We start from the raw sequence: 25630 nt of genomic DNA, 5'->3' as shown, positions 1-25630 counted from the left end.
TTATCTCCTTTGTGGAGATATTAGCTCATAATGTTTAGATCATCATAAATCCAAGGGGGCACTAGCAGAGACTTTTCTCTGAGATCGTGGAGTTTTTCCCCATGCATGACGTTGACCAATCAGAAGCAGGAAGCACTATACATGGTGGGGGACGAAGATCACACCCCAGAGAATGTCACAAATAGAATTTAATGTAAATATTCAAAACTTATGCATCTACAAAGAATTTAAATCACTGAGCGGGAGTTTGTGTAGTTAGAAGGAAGTCACTCCTTATTCTGGCTTTCCCCAGGAGTGTATATAGTGGGGAACATAAGTATTTGATACACTGCCGATTTTGCAAGTTAATCCCACCTACAAATAATGTTAAAGTCTGTAATTTTTTTTGTAGGTACACTTCAACTTGTGACAGATAAAAAAATAAAAAAAAACAAAAAAAAAAAAAAAAAAAACAGAAAATCACTTTGCACTTTCTTATGGTGGTTTCCATCTTACTCACACACCCCAGCCCAGTAACAAGAATGGTGGAAGAGCTGGTGTTCTCCTGTCAGAAAAATGCTCCTTCACCCCACTCCCACTCTGCTACGCTTCCTCCTTTTGACATGCACTCCATCCGCATCTATTCCCCCTCCGATGGGCTGTCATTTACCGCCCCCAAGGACCATCCACCACCTTTCTAGACCACTTCACCATCTGGCTACTTCATTTCCTTTCAATTGACATCCCCACAATCATCGTAGGTGATTTCAATATCCACATTAACACTTCTCACTCATCTATCTCTAAACTTTTAACACTCACTTCTTCCTTCGGCGTCACTCAATGATCCTCTGCAGCTACTCAAAGATGGCCACATGGTGGGCCTCATCTTCACTCTCCTATTTCCCATCTAACTTCTCAAACTCACCACTTCCCCTGTCTGACCACAACCTACTAACATTCTCTTCCCTTTCTTCTTCAAATACACAACCCCCCCTTCACAAACTTTCATACCCAAGCAGAAATCTCAAACCTCTTTATTTACACTTTCTCAGCCCCTACTCTCTCTTACAGACACAGCTTCTCTACACAATGCAGATGCTGCTGCCACTTTAGCTCTTGAATCGTCCACCCCCCTCATGCATACTAAAACCCACATGATCAACAGGCAACCTTGGCACATGAGCCAGACTAAAGAATTGAGATGGGTTTCAAGGATTGCTGGGCAGAAATAGAAGAGGTCTAATTCCACCAAGAACTTCATCACATACAAACAGTCCATCACCAATTTTAAGTCTGCATACACTGCTGTAAAATAAACCTACGTTTCATCCCTCATAACCTCCCTATCACACAACCCTAAACAGCTATTCAGCACTTTCAACTCTCTCTTCTGTCCTCCAGTGCCACCTCCCTCTCCTCATCTCAGCTGAAGACTTTCCCTCTTTCTTCAAGCAGATTGACATCATCAGAGCAAGCTTTGGCCCAAAATCCCCAAATCCAGTTTCTCCATCATGACAGATCATATTTCCTCTCTACTCTCAAGATCACATCTCACCACCTGTCCACTTGCCCTGCTCTCGTTCCACTTCATCACCAACCTCACCAGTCTTCACCCCAACCCATCTCTTCAACCCATCACTAACAACTGGTATATTCTCATGCTTTAAACATGCCTCCATCACACCATACTTAAAAATCCCTCTCCTGACCCTTCCTCTGTGTCGAACTATCGAACCATGTCTCTTCTCCCCTAGGCCTCAAAACTACTGGAACAGGTCCATCTTGAACAGTCCTCTTCCTCCTCCCTCTGACTGGTAACAATCTGGCTTCTGACCGTATCATTCCACTGAAACGGCCCTAACTAAAGTCACCAATGATCTTGTATCTGCCAAAGCCAAGCAACACTACTATGTTCTTCTCAAAGACATGGCCTCTGCCTTTCACACAGTGGACTATTCCCCTCCACTAGAGATTCTCTCATCTCTGGGCATCACAGACTTGGCCCTATCTTGGATCTGCTCATAACTCACCGACCAAACTTTCAGCATCTCCCACTCTCACATCACTTTCATTCCCTATCTGTCGGCGTCACCCAAGGTTCAGTTCTTGGACCCTTGCTCTTCTCCACCTACACCTTCAGCCTGGGACAGCTCAGAGGCCAATGGTTTTCAGTATCTCTATGCTGATGATATAGAGAGCAATCGCTGTAGCCCTGACATCACCTCCTAACCAGAATCCCACGTCTGTCTGCTATTTCATCTTTTTTTCTCTGCTCGATTTCTAAAACTTAACATGGGCAAAACAGAACTCATTATCTGTCCTCCTCACTCAAACCCCCCAACAGACCTATCCATCAAAGTCATTGACTGCTCACTTTCCTCAGTCCAACGTACTCGCTGCCTGGGAGTGACTCTTGACTCTGCTCTCTCCTTCAAGCCACACATCCAAACCCTCTTTACCTCCTGCCACCTCTAATTCAAAAATATTTCCCGGACATACATTCCTTTCCCATGAAGCTGAAAAAACACTAGTGCATGCCCTTATTATCAACAGTCTCGCACCACTTCAATCTATTCTAAACGATGCTGCTCGATTAATCCACCTGTCCTTCAGCTACTCCCCGACCTGCCCTCTGTCAATCCCTTCACTGGCTTCCCAATACCAAACATCTGCAATTCAAAACCCTAACCATGACATCCAAAGCCATCCACAACCTGTCTCCTCCATACATCTGTAACCTAGTCTCCCTGTACTTACCTGCACGTGACCTCTGATCTTCACAAGATCTCTTCTTCCCACAAGAGCCTGAAGACCCACCTCTTCTGACAAGCCTACAATCTGCAGTAACTCTCATTCCTCCACAGCGCCTCACAACCATCTCCAGTCTTGCCTACTTAACTACTTACCTCCCTTGTAGACTGTGAGCCCTGGCGGACAGGGTCTTCTTTGTTCCTGTACCTGTCTGTGCCTTCTATTGTTTATGATCATTGTACTTGTCCCTATTATGTGTACCCCATTTCACATGTAAAGAGCCATGGAATAAATGGTGGTAGAATAAATATTTTTTTTTAAAATAATTGCATTTTATTACATGAAATAAGTATTTGATACAATAGAAAAACGACTTATTTTGTACAGAAACCTTGGTTTGCAGTTAGAGGTCAGACATTTCCTATAGTTCTTGACCAAGGTTGCACACACTGCAGCAGAGATTTTTGTGCACTCCTCCATACAGCTCTTCTCCAGAGCTTTCAGGTTTCGGGGCTGTTGTTGGAAAATGCTGAGTTTCAGCTCTCTCGAACAGTTTTCCATTGAGTTCAGGTCTGGAGACTAGCTAGGTCACTCCAGGAACTTGAAATGCTTCTACGAAGCCAATCTTTAGTTGCCCTGGCTGTATTTCAGGTCATTGTAACGCTGGAAAACCTAGCCACGACCCATCTTCAATGCTCTTACTGAAGGAAGGAGGTCATTGTCCAAAATCTTGCGTTACATGACAATCCATCTTCCCTTCAATATGGTGCAGACTTCAAAACCCCTTTTGCAGAAAAGCTAAAGTTAATACTAAAGTTCTATTTTGGTCTCATCTGACCACATGACCTTCTTGCATGCCCCCTCTGGATTGGCGAACATGTGCTAGTGTGAGCAGGAAGACCTTTCGTGCCCTGCAGGATTTTAATTCATGTCAGTGTAGTGTGTTACTAACGTAATATTTGAGACCATGGTCCTAGCTCTTTTCAGGTCATTGACCAGGTCCTACTGTGTAGTTCTGGGCTGATCCCTGACCTATCTCAGAATTATCCTTACCCCCACGAGGCGAGATCTTGCATAGAGCCCCATACTAAGTAAGATTGCAGTCATCTTTTGCTTCTTCCATTTAGTAATCATTGTGTTAACAGTAGTTGCCTTTGCACCAAGTTGCTATCCTATGCTAGCCTATTGTCCTGTAGCCCATCTCAACCTGGTGCAGGTCTACCATTTTGTCCCTGGTGTCCTTAGACAGCTCTTTTGTCTTGGCCATGGAGAAGAGGTTGGAGTGTGACTGATTGTGTGGTCAGGTGTCTTTTATACATGTAACAAGTTCAAACAGGTGCAATTAATACAAGTGATAAGTGCAAAGTAGGCAGCCTTTTTAAAGAAAAATTAACAGGTCTGTGAAAGCCAGAATTCTTGCTGGATGGTAGGTGAACACTTCTTTCATGCAACACTTTATTTTCATGTCGGTCACAGTTGAAGTGTGACTACGATAAAATTACAGATCTCTCCACTGGTTGTAGGTGGGAATGTGTGTAAAATCAGCAGTGAATTAAATACTTATTTTCCCCACTCTATATCCAGAAATCTACTGAAAGGACCTTTGGGCCTACTCATGGAAACTTCTGACTTCAGATTGCCAAATTGTCACAGTATGTAACTTGAATACTGTCACACTTTCCCTGTACGGGTGAGTGATCACTAGTATGAAGAATGAATATATGCGGGCATGCGCCGACATTACGCCTCAATTTTCTTCTATTGAGGGAAGCTGGGAGGGACAATTTGGTATGTGACCACTTGAATGCAAATAGCCATACATGTAGTAACTTGCCATCCACCTGCTCGGGGAATCAAGAAACTGAGCATTGCACCCCAAAATGTTTCAGCAAACCGTGACGGCAGACTTTTCCTCTGAGACCAGACAAGCCTTTTAATGGAGTAATACAAGATTAAAAAAACATGGCTGCTTTCCTCCTTAAACAGTGGTACACCTGTTGGCAAGTTATGTCAGTTACTGCAGCTCAGCTCCATCCACTCTAATACAGCCTAGTATTAATTCTCGACAGAACCCATGAATATCTGTGGTTAAAATAAGTGCTCTGCCTCATAGCAACAGATGTCGCATTATCTCCTAGCGCTGATTTCCTACCATATTTATCTCTGTGGTCAGACATATATGTTTATATTGGAGAATGGTTAATGACCAAAACATCACATACTATAAACACACTGACATTTTGGACCACGAAAAACAGTTTTTGAATCTTTATATTGAACACTGCTTTTCCAAGCATGATCTTGCCCAACAGAATTTTCATTTATTATGAGGCAAGACGACACAATAATATCAAAATATATTTTATTCTGGACCTCTTTCAGATCTGATTCAAATTACATTTGTCAGAGCAATACAATGCAAAAGGTAAATGGAACAAATTTTTTTTTTCTTTTTTCAAAACAGGGTTAAATCAGGATAGGAACCGGGAAAAACGTATGATGTAGAACCAAATAACATCAAAGTGTAATTAAAATGGTCCAGGACAGTACAGAACACCAAAGTCATCTGTTAGACACGTTATGAAAACCAAACAATAAAAGTATTTAACATGTACAAAAACTGCAGTGGGCTGGTTCATGTCATTTGATAGTTGACTTGCACAGGAAATGATGCAGACTCGTGACTTCAGTGCTGCTGATGGGCTTACAGTATTGGACCCCCCCAAAATTTGCAGGTTTAGGAACAAGAAATTCATCACAAGTATACAGAGAAAAATTTTGAATGGATTTCACCGGTATGCTAATACTTTTGCATTATAACCTTAAAATGTAAAATGTTTTTACGCTTTTCTCTCTTTTTTTTTGTTTGTTTTTTAGTCTATTTCTTGGTATCCAATGATGGCTGCATTGGAATTGGTATGCTTTAAAATAAACAACTAAATCGTAAACCATTTTAGGTGCCTTTGATGCACAATTAAAAAATTAAAAGCGCCACTGTAAAAGAGTTAAGAGCCAGGAAATGGGCTAAGGTACGAATACGAGAAGGTGGAAGGGAAGAAGAGTATATAAAATAACTAATTATTACAAACAGCTGAAGTGCCAATATAAAAGCAATATTCAATTTGTGATGTAGTCAAACTATTTAGTGTGTCCACATTTTCTTAAAACAGAAGGTTGGCATCTATTATACTACAGGTGTACATCATACAGCATGAAACCGTTGTACATAGGCATGTATACTTTGTTATTTATTCCTTAAAAATCTTTATGATCTGAATAAACAATAGCCAGTGTCTCTTGGTTATAAATGAGTGAAGACAGCACCCTATGCCGGCAAAACATCTGTGCCTATTCCCGAATGTCCCTTTGCTGTTCTGTCGTTGTACCAATTAACCAGCCAGACTGCTAGGAGAAAAAAAAAAACCTGGAACATTGAAAGTATCATATAGAAAAGTTAGACGTTTTATAAAAAAGTTGAAATTAGCCACTGTCACTGCCATAAAATAGCAAATAAAACGGCGAATAAGCAAAATAAAAAAAACATAAAAGAAAGAATAAAACTATGTTGTAGCGGCATTTGGATAAAATTGGAGAGGGAGTAAAGCGTGAAAATTGTTGTAAAAAAATAGAACTATGACAATTAGCAAAATGTTCCACTTAAATTTCAGCTTCACCTAATAAGAAAAACCACTCCAATACAATTTTAATATAGAAGGAAAACTTGCTAATATATACTAAATATAGAGGTAGCGCGTAATACTAGTTTTTTCTTTTCCGAATTCTACTTATTAGAGCTGGAATCTAAAACCTTTGCTATGAAAAATGGTCTGAAAATGAAGTGAAACTGAATAGATGACCAAGAATCACTACATTAATGGCAGTATTAGGCAGTATTTACGCCATTTTGCATGCAATCAGATGCACGGCAGCCATTTTATTTTTTTTATTGATTCCAAATTTTGTTTGTATTTTGGAAGGGAAGGAATAACTACGGCTATCCTGTACTTGATAGGATCTGCCCATACAGAGAAACATGTTGAAGAAATTAACGAAAACGTCACTTACAAACTATTTTTTTCTTTTCTTTATTACCGCAGTTAAAGAAAAGCTGACCGGCTTGATATTCACACCGCCCTCGGATTTTCAGAAATGTTCCAAAATATGCAGAACAGATCCTATAAAGTGGTGATAAGCGGGAGGGGGGGGGGGGGGGATCTAAGGTGAAAACTCAGAAATCGAGTGTAATCCTCTGCAATACATTGCTCTACAATTGCTCCAGTCATACAGATCTTTATGGTCCATAAGTGGTTATATTTTCTACATTTTTAATTAAAAAAAAAAAATCAGGTAAAAGGCTTGTGACAAATCATGCTCAGTCGATTTACAATTATGCATTAGAACATTGTTAACCGCCCAACCACCAAAACATTTCTGAAAACAGGGAACATAGCTCAACTATGCTTTGAAGGAGGTGGCAAGGATTTTTTTTTTCTCTTTTATTTATTTTTTTAACTTTCTAATATATATTTTTACATATGAAAATCATTATAAAATCTAAATGGCGGGGGAGCAGGTGGTGTTACTATTTTAATAGCAGCAAGAACATGTATGTATGGTCTGTGTGGAACATGGATGGCTATGTAGACTTTTTTTTTTTTACGCTAATAAGTTGTAGATTTGCCGAGCCTGAAGTCTCAAACCTGCAAGAAAAATAAGGCTGAAAACCAGTGAGTGTGATGAAATGCGCAATCTTCCTTCTAGGTTCACAGGTATGTCATGTCCTTCACTTTGGAATCTGAGGATTCCCGGTTCATTGTGACTGAATATTCCTAACATGTATTAAAATGATCCCGGTCTAAGAAAACAGAGTGAATGACATTACTAAAGTGGGATAAGTAAAAATATAAAAAGTAGGGGAAAATCAAAGGGGAGGCATTTTGCTCCTATCACAATAGTGCACAAGGAAACCATAATAGGTTTATGGTCTAAAGAAACAGACACAAATTGTGTCCTACTCCGTCTGATCTTTATTTGTGCCCTTCGGTTTTGGCAGAATTATGTCCCAAGTAAGCATTCAGCCACATCACCATAAAGAAATTTACCTGGAAGCTGGCATCTCTGAATCAAGTGTGACATTTTTTTTTATGTGTTGTAGGCTTTTTTTTATGCCACACATTTATCAGAAGTGTGTACCAAGTCATGCCCATCATCGTACACCTGCGAGGAAACTAGATTACTGGATATAAAACAGAAGTAGAAAGACATAAACAAGATAAAAATATGGGAGATTTTATGCAGCCATCGGATATTTCTCTGTATGCCCCAAATATAATGTTTCAAAGCCAAGAACAAACTATTGCTTGAATTAACGTCCTGTGTTCTCTGTATAGGCAAACTTAAAAAAAAAAAGATAAAACACAAACAATACACCGAAGATGGGAAAATAAAAACATGTTGGTTGAATTCATATTGACCATCTTCCAAATTTGGTACATTTAAATTCTGTATGCGCTTGTCCGGTGCTCGCCTCCTCTCCGGATGTTGTGAAGAAAGCTCCCAGCACACACAAATTCACTTTGTCCTCTTTGAGGTGCAACATTTTGCAGGGATTGGTTTTCAATTTTCTTTTTAAATATCTATGTATAGTATGAATTTCAGTTTGGCTGTAGTGGACTGGCCATGGTTAAATGGGACTATAGCAGTACATGGGTCAGGGACAGTCATTTGGCTATGTACACATTCATAGTCGGTCCATGGCTTCCAACCAGTAGCGCTATTTTCGTAGGTCTAATACACAAACCTATTAGAAAACAAAAACCATATGTTATAAATATAAAAGCACAAATTTCAAATAATCCGACATAGTAAACCAATTTACCAGTATATAAACACACTAAGGGTATGTGTGCACGTTGCGTTCTGCCGTGTCAAGTATTCTGCAGCGTTTTGTCACTGCATGTGCATTTCAAAACGCACATGTTTTGGATGCATTTTGAATGCAGAATTCATGCACTCTGGATCCTTGCTCTACCATAGACAGTGGGAAAAGCATCCAAAAACGCACAAAAGAAATGACATGTTGCTTTTTAGAACGCATCGATTTTGTCTAAAGTTTGGCATCCAAAACGCTGCGTTTCAAAACGCAACGTGCACATGGAATTTGCTGACTTCTCAGACTTTACTGGGGAAGCAGAACGCATGCGTTTACGCTGCAGTTTAAAACGCTGCGTAAAGGCATGAAATAAACGCAACGTGCGCACACAGCCTAATATATCTATATACAGTATATCACAAGAGTGAGTACACCCCTCACATTTTTGTAAATATTTTATTATATCTTTTCATGGGAAAACACTGAAGATATGACACTTCGATACAATGTACACTAGTCAGTGTACAGCTTGTATAAAAGTGTAAATTTGGTGTGTCATCTAAACAACTCAACACAGCCAATAATTTCTAAAATCGCTAACAATAGTGAGTACACCCCTAAGTAAATATGGCCAAATTCTACCCAATTAGCCATTTTCCCTCCGTGTTTTGTGACTCAGTGTTACAAGGTCTCAGGTGTGAATGTGGAGCAGGTGTGATAAATTTGGTGTTCTCGCTCACACACTTTCTCTTACTGATCACTGGAGGTTTAATACGGCTCTTTCATGGCAAAGAACTCTGAGGATGTGAAAAAAATAATTCTTGCGCTACATAAAGATGGTGTAGATATCTAACTCTCTGAAACAAGCTGCAGCATGGTGGCAAAGACCATACAGTGGTTTAACAATACAGTTTCCATTCAGAACAGATCTTATCACAGATGACCAAAGAAGCTGAGTGCATATGATCAGTGTCATGTCCATAGACTGTCTTTTCAAAAATAGACGTATGAGTGCTGCCAGCATTGCTGCAGAGGTTAAAAGGAACCTGTTACCAGATTTGTGAGTTATAAACTAAAACTAGCACCTTAAGCAGCACCTGTGCTGCATTCTATAAAAGGTGCATGTTGCCCCCTGATTCCCTCTGAAGACCCCACAAATAGCTTTATAAAATCATCCACCATGTATACACAGCAGCAGATCAAGGAAAAAAGTTCAGCACTCACCTGACATCTTGAAAAAGTCAATCCTTTATTTCATCTGATAAAAATAGAACGGAGGGGAAAGGAAAGATGCGGAGAGCACTTTGATGTGGAAGACACTGTTTTTTTTAGGGTCATCCACCATGTATGCTAATCTTTGGGTCCTGACTGATGAGCGTCCTATTTTACAGCTCCTGTCCCTACTTTCGGCCCTAATCGCCGTCCTCCTTTGTTGATTGACATGGTAGCAGTCTCTGGCACCATCCACATAGCAGGGCAAAAATCTGGTGTCAGCACAGAGATATTGCCGGCTCGCGCAGTTCACGCTACCCTATTGCGGCCAGAGCCAAAAACATCAGTCCTTTGCCGACGAGTTATCTGCTCAGGTGTGAGATATTGCCCGGCGATGTGGATGATGTCACCCGAGTCATCCATGTAGCTGGGCAAAATCTTGGGCCTGCGCAGAGACATTGCTAGCTCGCGCAAGCGTACTTTGTTCTGCCCTGCTGCGGGCAGAGCCAAAGCAAATTTGCACGCGCTGGCTACGGTTTTCCTGCTTCCAATTACTGGAAATCAGATTTTGCCCAGCTACGTGGAGGACGCTGGTAACTTCATCCACATCACCGAGTAAACTCTTGCGTCTGTGTAGAGAACCCACCGTCTCGTGCAAGCGCACCAATGTTTTCAGCTCTACCCACAATAGAGCAGAGCAAAGTGTACCTGCGCAAGTCGGCAATGTCTCTGTGCAAGCGCAAGATTTTGACCGGCTATGTGGATGGCGCCGGAGGAGTCAACCACGTTAAACATCAAAGGAGGACTGTGATCAGTGCCGAAAGGAGGGACACTAGCCACTGAACAGGACACCCATCGGACCAAACCCAAGGATTAGCATACAAAGGCGGGAGATTTTATAAAGGTATTTGTGGGGTCTACAGGGGGAGTCAGGGGACAATATGCACAGTTATAGAATGCAGGACAGAGGTGCTGCTTAAGGTGCTAGTTTTGCTTTAGAACTCAAAAATCTAGTGACAGTTTCCTTTTAAAGGGAAGGGGGGTATCAGCCTGTCAATGCTAAGACCATAAACTCCACACTGGATCAAATTGGTCTGCATGGCTGTCGTTCCAGAAGGAAGCCTCTTTTAAAGATGATGCACAAGAAGCCAACAAGCTGTTTAATGAATACAAGCAGTCTAAGGACATATATTACTGGAATTATGCCCTGTGGTCTGATGAAACCAAGATAAACTTATTTAGTTTAGATAGTATGAAGTATGTGTGATGGCAACCAGATGAGTACAAAATGTATCTACAGTCAAGCATGGTGGTGGGAGTGTCATGGTTTGTGGCTGTATGAATGCTGCTGGCTGTGAGGAGCTACAGTTCATTGAAGGAACCATGAATGCCATCATGCACTGTGACATACTGAAGCAGAGCATGATCCCCCTCCTTTCAGAAACTGGGCTGCAGGGCAGTATTCCAACATGATAATGACCCCAAACACACCTCCTAGACAGCCACTTCATTGCTAAAGAAGCTGAAGGTATATGTGCTGGACTGGCCAAGCATGTCTCCAGACCTAAACCTTATTGAGCATTATTGGGACATCCTCAAACAGAAAATTGAGAAGTAAAATGTCTCTAAATTCCACCAGCTCCGCTATATCATCGTGGAGGAGTGGAAAAGGAGTCTATTGGCTCCAGTGAAGATTTATTGAACTCCATACCCAAGAGAGTTAAGGCAGTACTTGAAATAATGGTGGCCGCACAAAAATATGAACACTTTGGGCATAATTTAGCCTTTTTCACTTAAGGGTGTACTCACTTTTTTGCTAGCGGTTTAGACTGTACACCGATGACTTACATTGTATCAAAGTGTCATATCTTCAGTGTTGTCATGAAAATATATAACAAAATACAAAAATGTGAGGGGTGTACTCACTTTTGTGATATACTGTATAAACATAACACAATGTTGACCATAGTTTGCGCTAGTATCTTATGGTACTCATTTACATCAATATGGGATTAGTCTTGTCCGTTTTACAGCTAATAACACAGGCTCCACCAAACACAATAGGCGAGATTTAACATCTGATCCTGCTCCCCCTCCCTTCACAATGACTTTTACACATGCTCAATAGATGCTTCATTACCAGAGGCAGGGTCTGAGTCAGCCTATTGCTGATAATGTGGATGTAGATTTCCTGAAAGGACAGAAGGTGAGAGTCTATAAAGGTACCAGAGGTAAGTGTGAATATTGCCCGATTTCTCACTGGTATAATACAGATTGTGAAATACATTTAACCTAAAAACCTGAATAAAACATTAGATTTTGTTTTAAGCCGCATTGCCCTTTAAGTTAAAAACAGAACTTTCCATCCACTATCTATAAAGACACACATGCATGTTTGTCACTATCTGACATGAAATCAGAATAAAGCTTTCCCATTTTAGGTCAATTAGGATCCAAAATTATTTATATTTGCCAAATGCCAGAATAATGAGAGACAGAATGTTTTAAGGCATTATTATTACTTTATGCAAAGTCAAAAGTTTACAAACATTTCCTTAATATTTGGTACCATTGCACTTACACTGTAGGACTTGGGTCGAACTTTTGGATATCCTTCCTCAAGCTTTTCACAATAGTTGGTAGGAATTTGGGCCCATTCCTCCTGACAGAACTGGTGTAACTGAGCCTTGTTTGAAGGTCGACTTGCTCGCACCTGCCTTTTCAGCTTTGCCCATAAATTTTCAATAGGAGTGAGATCAGGGCTTTGTGATGGCCACTCCAAAACATTGACTTTGTTATGCTTAAGCCACTTTGTAACCAGTTTGGCAGTATGATTCAGGTCATTGTCCATTTGGAAGACCCATTTCTGCCCAAGCTTTTAGTTCCTGACTGATGTCTTGAGATGTTGCTTCAGTACTGCCACATAATCTTCCTTCCTCATGATGCCATCTAAATTTGTGCAGTGCACCAGTCCCTCCTGCAGCAAAACAACCCCATAACATAATGCTCCCACCTCTGTGTTTCACAGTTCGTATGGTGTTCTTAGGCTTCAAAGCTTTTTTTTCTCCAAATGTAACGATGGTCATTACGGAAAAACAGTTCAATTTTAGCTTCGTCAGACCACAGGACAGGTCTCCAAAAATTAAGGTCTGTGTTCCTGTGTGCATTTGCAAACATTAATCTCGCTTTTATGTTTATTTTGGAGTAAGGCCTAAGACACACAGCATGAAAATCGAAGTGAGTGGAATGCAATAAAACATCGCATTCCACTCGGACCAATATTAACCTATGTGCCAGCACACATGAGCGATTATTTTCTCAGCCTTAATCGGACCGAGAAAACAGTCGCAGCATGCTGCGGGTGCAATGCGATCCTTGTTTCTCTCGCACCCATTTAAGTCTATGGGGCTAGAGAAAAATCGCACTGCACTCTCATTACACTGGTGTAATGCGAGTGCAGAGCGAGAATGGCAATAGCCGGCAACAGAGGAGAGAGGGAGATTAATCCCTCCCTCTCCTCCTAAGCGCTGGCACTCCTCCCGCAGCTGTGGTCCGATCGCATGATCGGAACTCAGCCGCAATGACACTCTGCACCTGCTGTGCTGCCAGCATGAGCTGAGTGTCATGCAAGGATCGCAGTAGTCTCCGTGTGGCCCCGGCCTAATAGCTTCTTCCTGGCAGAGTGGCATTTCAGCCCATGCTGATACAGTACTTGCTTTACTCTGGATAATGACATAATCTTACTAGCTTCCGCCAGTATCTTCAGAAGGTGTTTTGCTTTTGTTTTCGAGTTGAAATGCACGTCTGACCAAAGCACATTCATCTCTGGTACACAGAACCAGTCTCCTTCCTGAGCGGTATGATGGTTGGACATTCCTATTTTGTTTGTACTTGTGTATAATTGTTTGTCAAGATGAATGAGGCACCTGAAGGTATCTGGAAATTGCACAAAAGTATGAACACTAGATTTGTGCAAGTCCACAACTCTCTTCCAGAGATCTTGGCTGATTTTTTTTTTTACTTTCCCATGATGCTACACTAAGAAACCGTGTGTTTCAGGTGTGCAATAAAATATATCTACAGGTGTGTAACTAACGCAGATGTTGTTAATAAACCTATCAGAAGCATCAAAAGACATTACATCATCATATGGGCTGCCCCATATTGTTTAAAGGCATAGTACTCAGTGTAAGCTTTTGACGTTGCAGATAGTAATAAAATTGCCTTAAAACATGCTCTCTCTCATTATTTTGACATTTGTCAAATATAAATAATTTTGGTTCCTAATTGACCTAAAATGGGAAAGGTTTATTATGAATTCATGTCAGATAGTGGGGAAAAAAAAAACATGCATATGCGTCTTTTTAGATTGTGTACTTCTGATTTCAACTGTATTAGTCCTTATTCAGAATGCCAAACTGAGGGTAAATTTAATCATCCTTTTTATGGCCTTAAAGGGGTATTCCCATCTCCAAGATCCTTCCCCAATATGTAGTAGGTGTAATAATAGAACTATTTGCAAAAACCTCCAATTTGAAATTTAGTATAGTTCTCCAGATATAGCTATGTCTCTTACTTCATGTGCAGGGCATTGCAGTTTAGGAATTTATGATTATGACCACAAGCAACTAACTGTCACTATGAGAGTATATGTAACCATCGGATAGGATCTTGGAGATGGGAATAACCCTTTAAGCATTGGCCTGATAGCAAATCTACTGTTTTGAACTAAGGTACTCTCTGAGAAAACAGACAAAAAAAAAGTAATAAAATAGTTAATTTTATTAATTTAATAATTAAAACCAAGAACATTGGGCAAAAGATAATCTCACACAATGTATAATAAAAACAAGGGGGAACTAATAAGACTCAGACTCCTAAGATAGTTAATTTAGGTCATAAAACCAACTATGCGGCCTGTATGTGTCCCCAATTCAAATATTAAAATTAGCACAAAATATGGTAGTGACTAAAGCTGTATGTTGTATATGAATGCTTTAATTTAATTTAATTTAAATGCTTTAATTAATTTAATACCATTGCTTGATAAAATATGAAGACCCCTTTATTTTGAAAGTAAGATACTTGTCTTTCAGAAAATAGAACAAATAAATTGTAAAAAAACAAAAAAAAAAACAACACATTAACAATGATACTTACTGAACCATCTGATGCACTTGCCCCAACTTTGTCCCCTGCTGCATTCCAACATACTTCAAATATACCCCCTGTACCCCGATAGCTGTGAACTAATGCACCCGTCTAGCAAAGGCAGAAAAAGAGAAACAATTATTACACTTATTAGATGTTCAAATGAACAAATAATTTAACACGACATTAAGACATACTCTAGAAAGAGACGCACAAGATTAATCGGCTTTTAAAACAGATAGCATTCTGTTATATTGTGTGTGTGTGGCCACCCAATGGTGGTGAGGTGAACTGAATGGTTGTGAACGGTTAAAGGTTTAGCTAGCATAACCAACCTTAAAGGGAATCTGCCAGTAGGATCAACTCTCCTAAAGCAGTCAAAATGGGATGGAGGTCATAGAAAGCTGAATAAAATGATACCTTCATAAAAATGACCTATTGTTTGAATCAGAATTTTGGGTTAACCTCATCATGTGCTGTGTCCCTTACTTTGATGTTGGCCCACACGCCGAGCCCGCATCTTTCCCTGCACATGACAGATGATCTGATCAGCCATCATGTGTCTCTAACAGTCGCAGATGTATCCGTCCACAGCTGTTAACCAGTTAAATTCCTACATTCATCTACGATAGCGGTATTTAACACGAGGCGACAGGGAGCGCGCCATCCCAAGTTGCCAAGTCTTTAAAAAAAATGTGGGGGAAAAAAAAAAGTTCAAATCCCCCTTCTGCCGAACTACGAATAAAACACGATTTTTTTTAAATACATATATTTGGTACCACTTTGTTCAGTAATGTCCGATATATCAAAAGATAAAATAAATTAATCCAATTGGTAAACAGCGCAACAAAAAAAAAATTAAAAACTACAGAACTAAGTACAGTGGAACCTCGCTTAATGAGTAACCCAGTTAACAAGAATTTCGCTTAACAAGCAAAGCTTTCTGTAAATTTGTAACTCTGTTTAGGAGAAAGCTTTGCTGTATGCCCAAGCACACACAAACAGGCACAAACAAGCACGCACGCACACACATACAGTATTATGCTCACCTTACCTTCTCGTTCCATCGCCGGCCTCATGGCTCTTGTAGTTTGCCGGTACATCGCGACGAGGGAGGAATCCTCGCGGCGAACTACAGGACCCAGAAGGCCGGCGATGGAACGGAAGGTAAGGTGAGCATAATAGGTGTACCTTCCGTTCCATCACCGGCCTCCTGGGTCCTGTAGTTCGCCGGTATAGGCTGTGAATCGGCAACCATAGCGACGAAGCAGGAACTTCCTCTGTCACCGCTACTCAAAGGCAGCGCGCTGACCAATCAGAGGCAAGTGGCTCCTGCCTCTAACGTCAGCGCTCTGGCAGCGGAAGTTCCTCCCTCATCGTTATAACCCGATACACAGCCCAGTACCAGCGAACAGAAAGTCCCAGGAGACCGGCGAGGGAACGGAAGGTAAGGTGAGAATAATATGTGCGTGCGTGCTTGTGTGTGTTTGTGTGAGTTTGTGTGAGTTTGTGCATGTGTGGAATGACATCTGCATGTGTGGAATGACAATAGGGGACCAGGATGGGACATTTAACAAGTTGTGGAACGAATTGTCTGCATTACAATGATTTCCTATGGTAAATCTTGCTTTGCTGAACGAGTAACTTGGTTAAAAAGCACACTCCCAGAACGGATTGTTCTAGTTAACCAAGGTTCCACTGTATTTTTGACATCCGCAACATTGCAATGAAATGTAATAAGAGGAAATTAAAACATTTTATCTACTACCCCAAAATGGTATCCGTAAAAACGGCAGCTCATGGCGCAAAAAAAAAATAAAAATAAAAGCCACACAGCCCAAACTTCCAAAGAAATAAGGGCTTTAAGGTTCTTGGAAAATGGCAACAAAAACATTTTTTTTTTCTGGGGGAAGACAGGACGGGACAAAATTTCAGAATCTGTTCTTCATCATTCCAATAAATAAAAAAAAACAAAAACAAAAAAAACCCCAAAAGAAGGGAATTTTGTTACTTACCGTAAATTCCTTTTCTTCTAGCTCTTATTGGGAGACCCAGACGATTGGGTATAGCTACTGCCCTCTGGAGGCCACACAAAGCACTACACTAAAAGTGCAAGGCCCCTCCCTCTCTGGCTATACCCCCCCGTGGTATCACGGGTACTCCAGTTTTAGTGCCAAAGCAAGAAGGAGGAAGCCAACAACTGGTTTAAACAAATTAACTCCGAGTAACATCGGAGAACTGAAAAACCGTTCAACATGAACAACATGTGTACCCGCAAACAGCAAAAAAACAATCCCGAAGGACAACAGGGCGGGTGCTGGGTCTCCCAATAAGAGCTAGAAGAAAAGGAATTTACGGTAAGTAACAAAATTCCCTTCTTCTTCAGCGCTCTATTGGGAGACCCAGACGATTGGGACGTCCAAAAGCTGTCCCTGGGTGGGTAAAGAAATACCTCATGTTAGAGCTGCAAAACAGCCCCCCCCTACGGGGATGTCACTGCCGCCTGCAGGACTCTTCTACCTAAGCTGGCATCCGCCGAAGCATAGGTATGCACCTGATAATGCTTGGTGAACGTGTGCAGACTCGACCAGGTAGCCGCCTGACACACCTGTTGAGCCGAAGCCTGGTGCCGTAATGCCCAGGACGCACCTACGGCTCTGGTTGAGTGGGCTTTTAGCCCTGAAGGAACCGGAAGCCCAGCAGAACGGTAGGCCTCTATAATTGGTTCTTTGATCCATCGAGCCAAGGTGGCTTTAGAAGCCTGCAACCCCTTGCGCGGACCGGCGACAAGGACAAAAAGTGCATCGGAACGGCGCATGGGCGCCGTGCGGGAAATGTAGATCCTGAGTGCTCTCACCAGATCTAGCAAACGCAAGTCCCTTTCATACCGGTGAACCGGATGAGGATAAAAGGAAGGCAATGATATATCCTGATTAAGATGAAACGAGGATACGACCTTAGGGAGAAACTCCGGAATGGGGCGCAGCACAACCTTGTCCTGGTGGAACACCAAGAAGGGAGCCTTGGATGACAGAGCAGCCAGCTCAGACACTCGCCGAAGCGATGTGATCGCAACAAGAAACGCCACTTTCTGTGACAGGCGAGAAAAAGAAACTTCTTTGAGAGGCTCGAAGGGCGGCTTCTGGAGAGCCACTAGTACCCTGTTCAGATCCCATGGATCCAACGGCCGCTTGTACGGGGGCACAATATGACAGACCCCCTGCAGGAACGTGCGCACCTTAGGAAGACGTGCTAGACGCTTCTGAAAAAACACGGATAGTGCCGAGACTTGCCCTTTAAGGGAGCCGAGCGACAAGCCCTTTTCCAACCCTGATTGCAGGAAAGATAGAAAAATGGGCAATGCAAATGGCCAGGGAGACACTCCCTGAGCAGAGCACCAGGTTAAGAAAATCTTCCACGTTCTGTGGTAGATCTTAGCAGAAGTTGACTTCCTAGCTTGTCTCATTGTGGCTACCACTCCCTGGGATAATCCTGTTGACGATAGGATCCAGGACTCAATGGCCACACAGTCAGGTTCAGGGCCGCAGAATTCTGATGGAAAAACGGCCCTTGAGACAGCAGGTCTGGACGGTCTGGAAGCGACCACGGTCGGCCGACCGTGAGATGCCACAGATCCGGATACCACGATCTCCTCGGCCAGTCTGGGGCGACGAGTATGATGCGGCTGCAATCGGATCTGATCTTGCGTAGTACTCTGGGCAAGAGTGCCAGAGGCGGGAATACATATGGGAGGCGGAAGTGCGACCAATCTTGCACCAAGGCGTTTGCCGCCAGCGCTCTTTGATCTCGCGACCGCGCCATGAATGCCGGGACCTTGTTGTTGTGCCGAGACGCCATTAGGTCGACGTCCGGCACTCCCCATCGGCGACAGATTTCCTGAAACACGTCCGGGTGAAGGGACCATTCCCCTGCGTCCATGCCCTGGCGACTGAGGAAGTCTGCTTCCCAGTTTTCTACGCCCGGGATGTGAACCGCGGATATGGTGGATGCTGTGTCCTCCACCCAATTCAGAATGCGCCGGACTTCCTGAAAGGCTTGCCGGCTGCGCGTCCCTCCTTGGTGGTTGATGTATGCCACCGCTGTGGAGTTGTCCGATTGGATTCGGATCTGCTTTCCTTCCAGCCACTGTTGGAAGGCCAGTAGGGCAAGATACACTGCCCTGATTTCCAGAACATTGATCTGAAGGGTGGACTCCTGCTGAGTCCACGTCCCCTGAGCCCTGTGGTGTAGAAACACTGCTCCCCACCCCGACAGACTCGCATCTGTCGTGACTACTGCCCAGGATGGGGGCAGGAAGGATCTTCCCTGAGACAATGAGGTGGGAAGGAGCCACCATTGCAGAGAGTCCTTGGCCGTCTGGGAAAGAGAGACTTTCCTGTCTAGGGAAGTCGTCTTCCCGTCCCATTGGCGGAGAATGTCCCATTGAAGTGGACGCAGATGAAACTGCGCAAAGGGAACTGCTTCCATGGCTGCCACCATCTTCCCTAGGAAGTGCATGAGGCGCCGTAAGGGGTGCGACTGGCCCTGAAGGAGCGATTGCACCCCTGTCTGTAGGGACCGCTGCTTGTTTAGCGGAAGCTTCACTCTCGCTGCTCGAGTATGAAACTCCATGCCAAGATACGTTAGTGACTGTGTCGGTGACAGATTTGACTTTGGAAAGTTGATGATCCATCCAAAAGTCTGGAGAGTCTCCAGCGTAGCCTGTAGACTGAGTTGGCATGCCTCTTGAGAGGGTGCCTTGACAAGTAGATCGTCTAGGTAAGGGATCACCGAGTGTCCCTGAGAGTGCAAGACTGCTACCACCGCCGCCATGACCTTGGTGAAGACCCGTGGGGCTGTCGCCAGACCAAATGGCAGAGCTACGAACTGAAAATGGTCGTCTCCTATCACAAAACGTAGAAAACGTTGATGTTCTGTAGCAATTGGCACGTGGAGATAAGCATCCTTGATGTCTATTGAGGCAAGGAAGTCTCCTTGAGACATTGAGGCAATGACAGAACGGAGGGTTTCCATCCGGAACCGTCTGGCGTGTACATGTTTGTTGAGCAGTTTTAGGTCCAGAACAGGACGGAATGAGCCGTCCTTTTTTGGCACCACAAAGAGATTGGAGTAAAACCCTCTCCCTTGTTCCTGAAACGGTACAGGAACCACTACTCCCTCCGCTCTTAGGGAGTCCACCGCCTGCCGCAGGACATCTACACGGTCTGGGTGTGGGGAGGTTCTGAAGAACCGAGCTGGAGGACGAGAACTGAACTCGATTCTGTACCCGCGCGACAAAATGTCCGTCACCCACCGGTCTTTGACCTGTGACATCCAAGTGTCGTAAAAGCGGGAGAGCCTGCCCCCGACCGGAGATGCGGAGGGAGGGGACTGGAAGTCATGAGGTAGCCGCTTTGGAAGCGGTTCCTCCATTTGCTTTCTTGGGGCGTGAATGAGCCCTCCAGGAATCTGAGTTTCTTTGCGTCCTCTGAGTCCCTTTGGACGAGGAGAATTGTGTTTTGCCCGAACCTCGAAAGGACTGAAACTTCTGCTGCCACTTTCTCTGCTGAGGTTTGCTTGATCTGGGCTGGGGTAAAGAGGAGTCTTTACCCTTGGACTGTTTAATGATGTCAGCCAATGGCTCGCCAAACAGTCTTTCTCTAGACAAAGGCAAGCTGGTTAAACATTTTTTGGAACCAGCATCTGCTTTCCAGTCCTTTAACCACAGTGCCCTGCGCAAAACTACCGAATTGGCAGACGCCATTGAGGTGCGGCTGGTAGATTCTAGGACCGCATTGATAGCGTAAGACGCAAACGCGGACATCTGCGAGATAAGGGACGCCACTTGCGGCACCGCTGGATGTAAGATAGCATCCACTTTCGCTAAACCAGCTGAAATAGCTTGTAGCGCCCATACGGCTGCGAATGCTGGAGCAAACGACGCGCCGATAGCTTCATAGACAGATTTTAACCAAAGGTCCATCTGTCTGTCATTGGCATCTTTAAGTGAAGCGCCATCTTCCACTGCAACTATGGATCTAGCTGCAAGTTTGGAAATCGGGGGATCCACCTTTGGACACTGGGTCCAGCGCTTGACCACCTCAGGGGGGAAAGGATAACGTGTATCCTTAGAACGTTTAGAGAAACGCTTTTCTGGATGAGCATCGTGTTTCTGGATTGATTCTCTGAAGTCAGAGTGATCCAACAGAGCACTTAATTTACGCTTGGGATAGAGGAAACGAAACCTCTCCTGCTCTGCCGCTGCCTCTTCTGCTGAAGGGGTTGGGGGAGAAATATCTAACAGCCTATTGATGGCTGAGATAAGATCGTTTACCATGGCGTCCCCATCCGGGGTATCCAGATTGAGAGGGGTTCCAGGATTAGACTCCTGATCACTCTCTTCAGACACATCACAGGGAGACTGATTGCGCTGAGACCCTGAGCAGTGTGATGACGTTGAGGGTCTTTCCCAGCGAGCCCGCTTGGGGTGGCTGGGGCAATCATCTGAGTCATCATACTCATCCTGAGAGGCCGGGGACCCCCTTGCAGTCTGGATTAAATCCAACTGCGGAGGGTTAGAGGACATAGACCTCGCCGTGTCCATAGACTGAGCCCCAGGCATGGATTGCAAAGTTTCCAGGATTTTTGCCATAGTCACCGACATATTAACCGCAAAAACTGCAAAGTCTGACCCTGACACCGGGGCAGGACTTACAGGCGTCTCAGCCTGGGTCACTATCTCTCCTGACTCCGGCTGGCGAAGCAGCACCGGATCTGAGCATTGCACACAATGGGGGTCTTTGGAACCTGCTGGTAGAGCAGTCCCACAAGCAGCACACACAGTGCACACAGCCCTAGCCTTGGCAGCTTTGCGTCTTGTGGATGACATGCTGCTGCTTCCTCAGAGCGATCTGGGGTATTCAGCCAGGAAGCGACCTTACAGTGCAAGAAATCAATAAATCTCTATGTCCAGTGACACAATACACTAACATACACTGAGGCACTAGAGGGGCCAGCTGAAAAGCCGCTTACCGCCCGCTAAAGAGCGGGTGTGTGGTCTTCCAAAGCCCCTCAGTCTAGGTCTCCCAGAGCCTTGCGTCCTTCTTCCAGCCAGCCATGCATGTAATGGCTGCCGGCGTCCTGAGGGAAGAAGGGGGGCGGGCCCTGGGCGTTCCTGACCAAGAGCGGGAAGCCTGCTCCCTCTGTGCCTAGTGTGAGGGCTGGAGCATGTAAATCAGGCTCCAGCCCTCCTCGCTGCCGTGAAACAGCGTCTCTCCCCTACCCTGATTGACAGGGTGGGGGCGGGAACGATCGGAGCTGCCGGCGTCCTAGGCCCAAAAGCCGGGGACTAGAGTTATAAACGCCGCCGCCGTAAAAGCGCGGTCGGCGTATCCCCGGCGCACCACAAGTCACAGCAGCGCCGCCCGGTCCAGTGAGGGTCGGCGCTGCGTTCCCAAAACACAAAGTCCCCCAGATGACTGTAGGAACACCAGCTCAGTGTACGGTCCCCGGCGCACTACAACACCCAGCCAGCCCGGAGTGTGTCTGTGCCTGCCGGGGACACAGAGTACCTGTATGATGCAGGGCCCGGTCCCTGATGGTACTCCTGCTCCGTATCCATCAGGTTCTGATGGGTCTGTGGATGGAGCCCGGCGACAGAGCTTTGAGGCCGGCAGGATCCCACTTCCACAGAACCCCCAAGGGGATGTGGAAGGAAAAACAGCATGTCAGGCTCCAGCCCTGTACCAGCAATAGGTACCTCAACCTTACAACACCATCCAGGGGTGAGAAGGGAGCATGCTGGGAACACTATATGTGTCCTCTTTTCTTCCATCCGAACTAGTCAGCAGCTACTGCTGACTAAAATCTGTGGAGCTATGCATGGAATGTCTGACCTCCTTCGCACACAAAGCTAAAACTGGAGTACCCGTGATACCACGGGGGGGTATAGCCAGAGAGGGAGGGGCCTTGCACTTTTAGTGTAGTGCTTTGTGTGGCCTCCAGAGGGCAGTAGCTATACCCAATCGTCTGGGTCTCCCAATAGAGCGCTGAAGAAAACTATATATACAATCGTGGTATTCCACTTTTCTTTTAGCCATTTCCCCGCACTTGGAATTTCTTTTTTACCAGTTTACAGTACACTATATAATAAAATGAATGGTGTCTTACACAATTCAACTTGTCCCGCAAAAAACCCAAGCCATCATACAGTTATATCGACAGAAAACTGAAAAAGATATTGCGCTTGGAAAAAGGCAAGAAAAAAAAATCTCGAAAACAGAAAATTGCCATGCCGTGAAAGGGTAAATTGTATTTTTGAAATATTGTTGACTTTTTTTGTTTTTAAATTTCACAATCTGCTTTAAAAAATAAAAAAAACAGATCTTGCAACTTTCACATTGGCCTCTAGGGCAGTTTTAAACTAACTTCTTGTTATTTCAGGAAACATGTACATAGCCACAATGGTCAGACCCCAGCCCTTTTTGTATTAAAGCATCTAATGAGTCTGTGCAAAGGTCATTGTGACCGGAGAGGGAGCCGGGTCAGTTGTCAGATGATATCACCTAATCTGATTGGTGGATCATGTGTGATCAGCTGGGTATAGAGGTGTTATCGGCCATGGTAATCCAGCCTCAAGTGACAAAGGAGGCTTGCTGAAAACTGTTCCCAACAAGACAGGAAGTAGGGGTTTAAAACGATCCAGCGGCCAATGTGAAAATTGCAAGTTTATGATTTACCGTATTTTCCAACGTATAAGATGACTTTTAAACCCCTGAAAATCTTCTCAAAAGTCGGGGGTCGTCTTATATGCCGGGTGTCATCTGATACGGCAGTGTACAGTGTTGCTGTCTGCCGTCAGGGCTTTGCTGCAGTTGAATGCACCTTTTGCGCCATTTTCCGTGAGCCGCAGTGTTAACATTTTTGGGATACGGGGCTCAGTGATAGCTTGTGTTTTGTATCTCAAGCTGAAATTTTTAATGGTAACATTTTTGCACAGCTGCAACATTATGATAGCCTGTTATTGCATTTTGCGCAAAATTTGGAGACCAAAAAACGTAATTTTGGCGTTTGGATTTTTTTGCTGCTACACAGTTTACCAATCAGGTTAATTGATTTTATATTTTGATAGGGTATTTCTGAAAGCGGCGATACCAAATGTGTGTATTTTTTTTATATTTTTAGAACCCTTTCATTTTCAAATGGGGTGAAAGGGGAGTGATTTGAATTTTTTAAATTTTTTTAATTTACTTTACTAGCCCTAGAGGACTATAAGGACCAGCAGTCTGATCGTTCATTCATGTTGATCACAGCTACACAGCTCAGATCACCAGAAATGCTCATCTCTTTTAACAGCGGCTGCTCTGCTGGCTGTAAAAGGAAGGAAGTCATGATAGCTACAGGAGTCATCACATGACCCTATGCTACCATGGCAACCATTGGCTCACAGCGTCGCTGAGGGAGGTGGGTAGGTGCACGTTTGCCACTGCGGGCATTTAAATCACGTTGTCACATTTTGAAACTGCGACTTAAGGGTTTACCAGGTGCGGGTGGATCACGGATCCACCTGCGCGGCACACATTAACTGTTCAAACCAGCTGACATGCAGGAATCACCGCCGGCTTACCACAGCAGCCGAAGATAATTACTCCTTGATTTAAAACGTACCAGTACGTCGGAGTTAAGGTTTCAAACACAAAATGAAGGTTTTTATTTCATCGCTGTTGTGGTGCTTATTATCCAAGTCCCCTACCCTTATACTCACCCTCCGGCGTTTTCATCTGTTACATTGCTGCTCTCGTCGGACTACAGCAGTTTGAGAGTCTCATTATGCCTTTCATAGAACTGTATTGAGAGCTTGTGACATAACTTCTGCCATCTGGCCAGTCAGAAGTTGTAGTCACAAGATGGCGCCATAGGATCAGAGCGATGTTGAAAAAAGGTGAGAACAGTAGAGGGTGAGTAGAAGACCGGAGTCAGGGACCTCAGGCTAAAAAAAACCCCACTCCAGCGCCCAAAAACAAATGCTGGCGTAATGCTTTAAGCCCTTCATCCCCAGGCAATTTTCTGTTCTTCGTTTTTTTCTCTCCTAAGAACCATAACTTCCCCCCCCCCCCCTTCCGTCAATTTAGCCATATGAGGGCTTGTTTTTTGGGGGACAAGTTGAACTTTTCACACTATTCATTCTGCCCCATACTGAACTGAAAAATGGCGAAAAAGATCCCAAGTGTGGTGAAATTGCCAAAAAAGTGAAACTGTACGATTGCTTTTTGTTTTTTTATTTACCATATTCTCTATATGGTAAAACTGCCCTGGCAATATGATTCTGCAGGTTGGTAAGAGTTCGTAGATACCAAACCTAAATAGTTTTAATTTTATTAGTGGTGAAAAAAAAATTCAGAAGTTTGTCCAAAAAATAATTCACAGTACTCTCATTTTTCGGGATCTGGGGTTCAGTAACTGCTTATATTTTGCGTCTTGAGCTGATGTTTTAAATTAAACTATTTTTCCATAAGTGCAATGTTTTTATATAACCTGTTATTGCATTTTAATGCAATGTTTCAGCGCCCAAAAACGTAATTTGTATTTTTTTCTCACTATGCCGTGTATTGATCAAATTAATGGATTTTATATGTTGATAGACTGGGCATTTCTGCATGTGGT

General features: G+C 43.7%; 1 protein-coding gene across 2 annotated transcripts in view; it reads right to left on the bottom strand.

The window, feature by feature from the left end:
• Window positions 1–5078: 5078 nt before the first annotated feature.
• The window catches only part of TBL1XR1 (TBL1X/Y related 1), a 289885-nt gene continuing 269333 nt past the window's right edge, over window positions 5079–25630 (bottom strand). For both annotated transcript variants that reach the window (XM_075340611.1, XM_075340612.1), the window contains exons 16-17: window positions 14978–15079; window positions 5079–8533 (exon numbers count right to left, since the gene is read on the bottom strand). In XM_075340611.1, the coding sequence (XP_075196726.1) occupies window positions 8507–8533; window positions 14978–15079 (129 nt within the window). In that variant the 3' untranslated portion in view covers window positions 5079–8506. The remainder of the gene's footprint in view (window positions 8534–14977; window positions 15080–25630) is intronic.

The sequence above is a fragment of the Anomaloglossus baeobatrachus genome, chromosome 3 (assembly GCF_048569485.1).
Source record: "Anomaloglossus baeobatrachus isolate aAnoBae1 chromosome 3, aAnoBae1.hap1, whole genome shotgun sequence".
Lineage (NCBI taxonomy): Eukaryota > Metazoa > Chordata > Amphibia > Anura > Aromobatidae > Anomaloglossus > Anomaloglossus baeobatrachus.
Note: the sequence above shows the minus strand (reverse complement) of the source record. Positions and strands in the feature narration are given on the sequence as shown.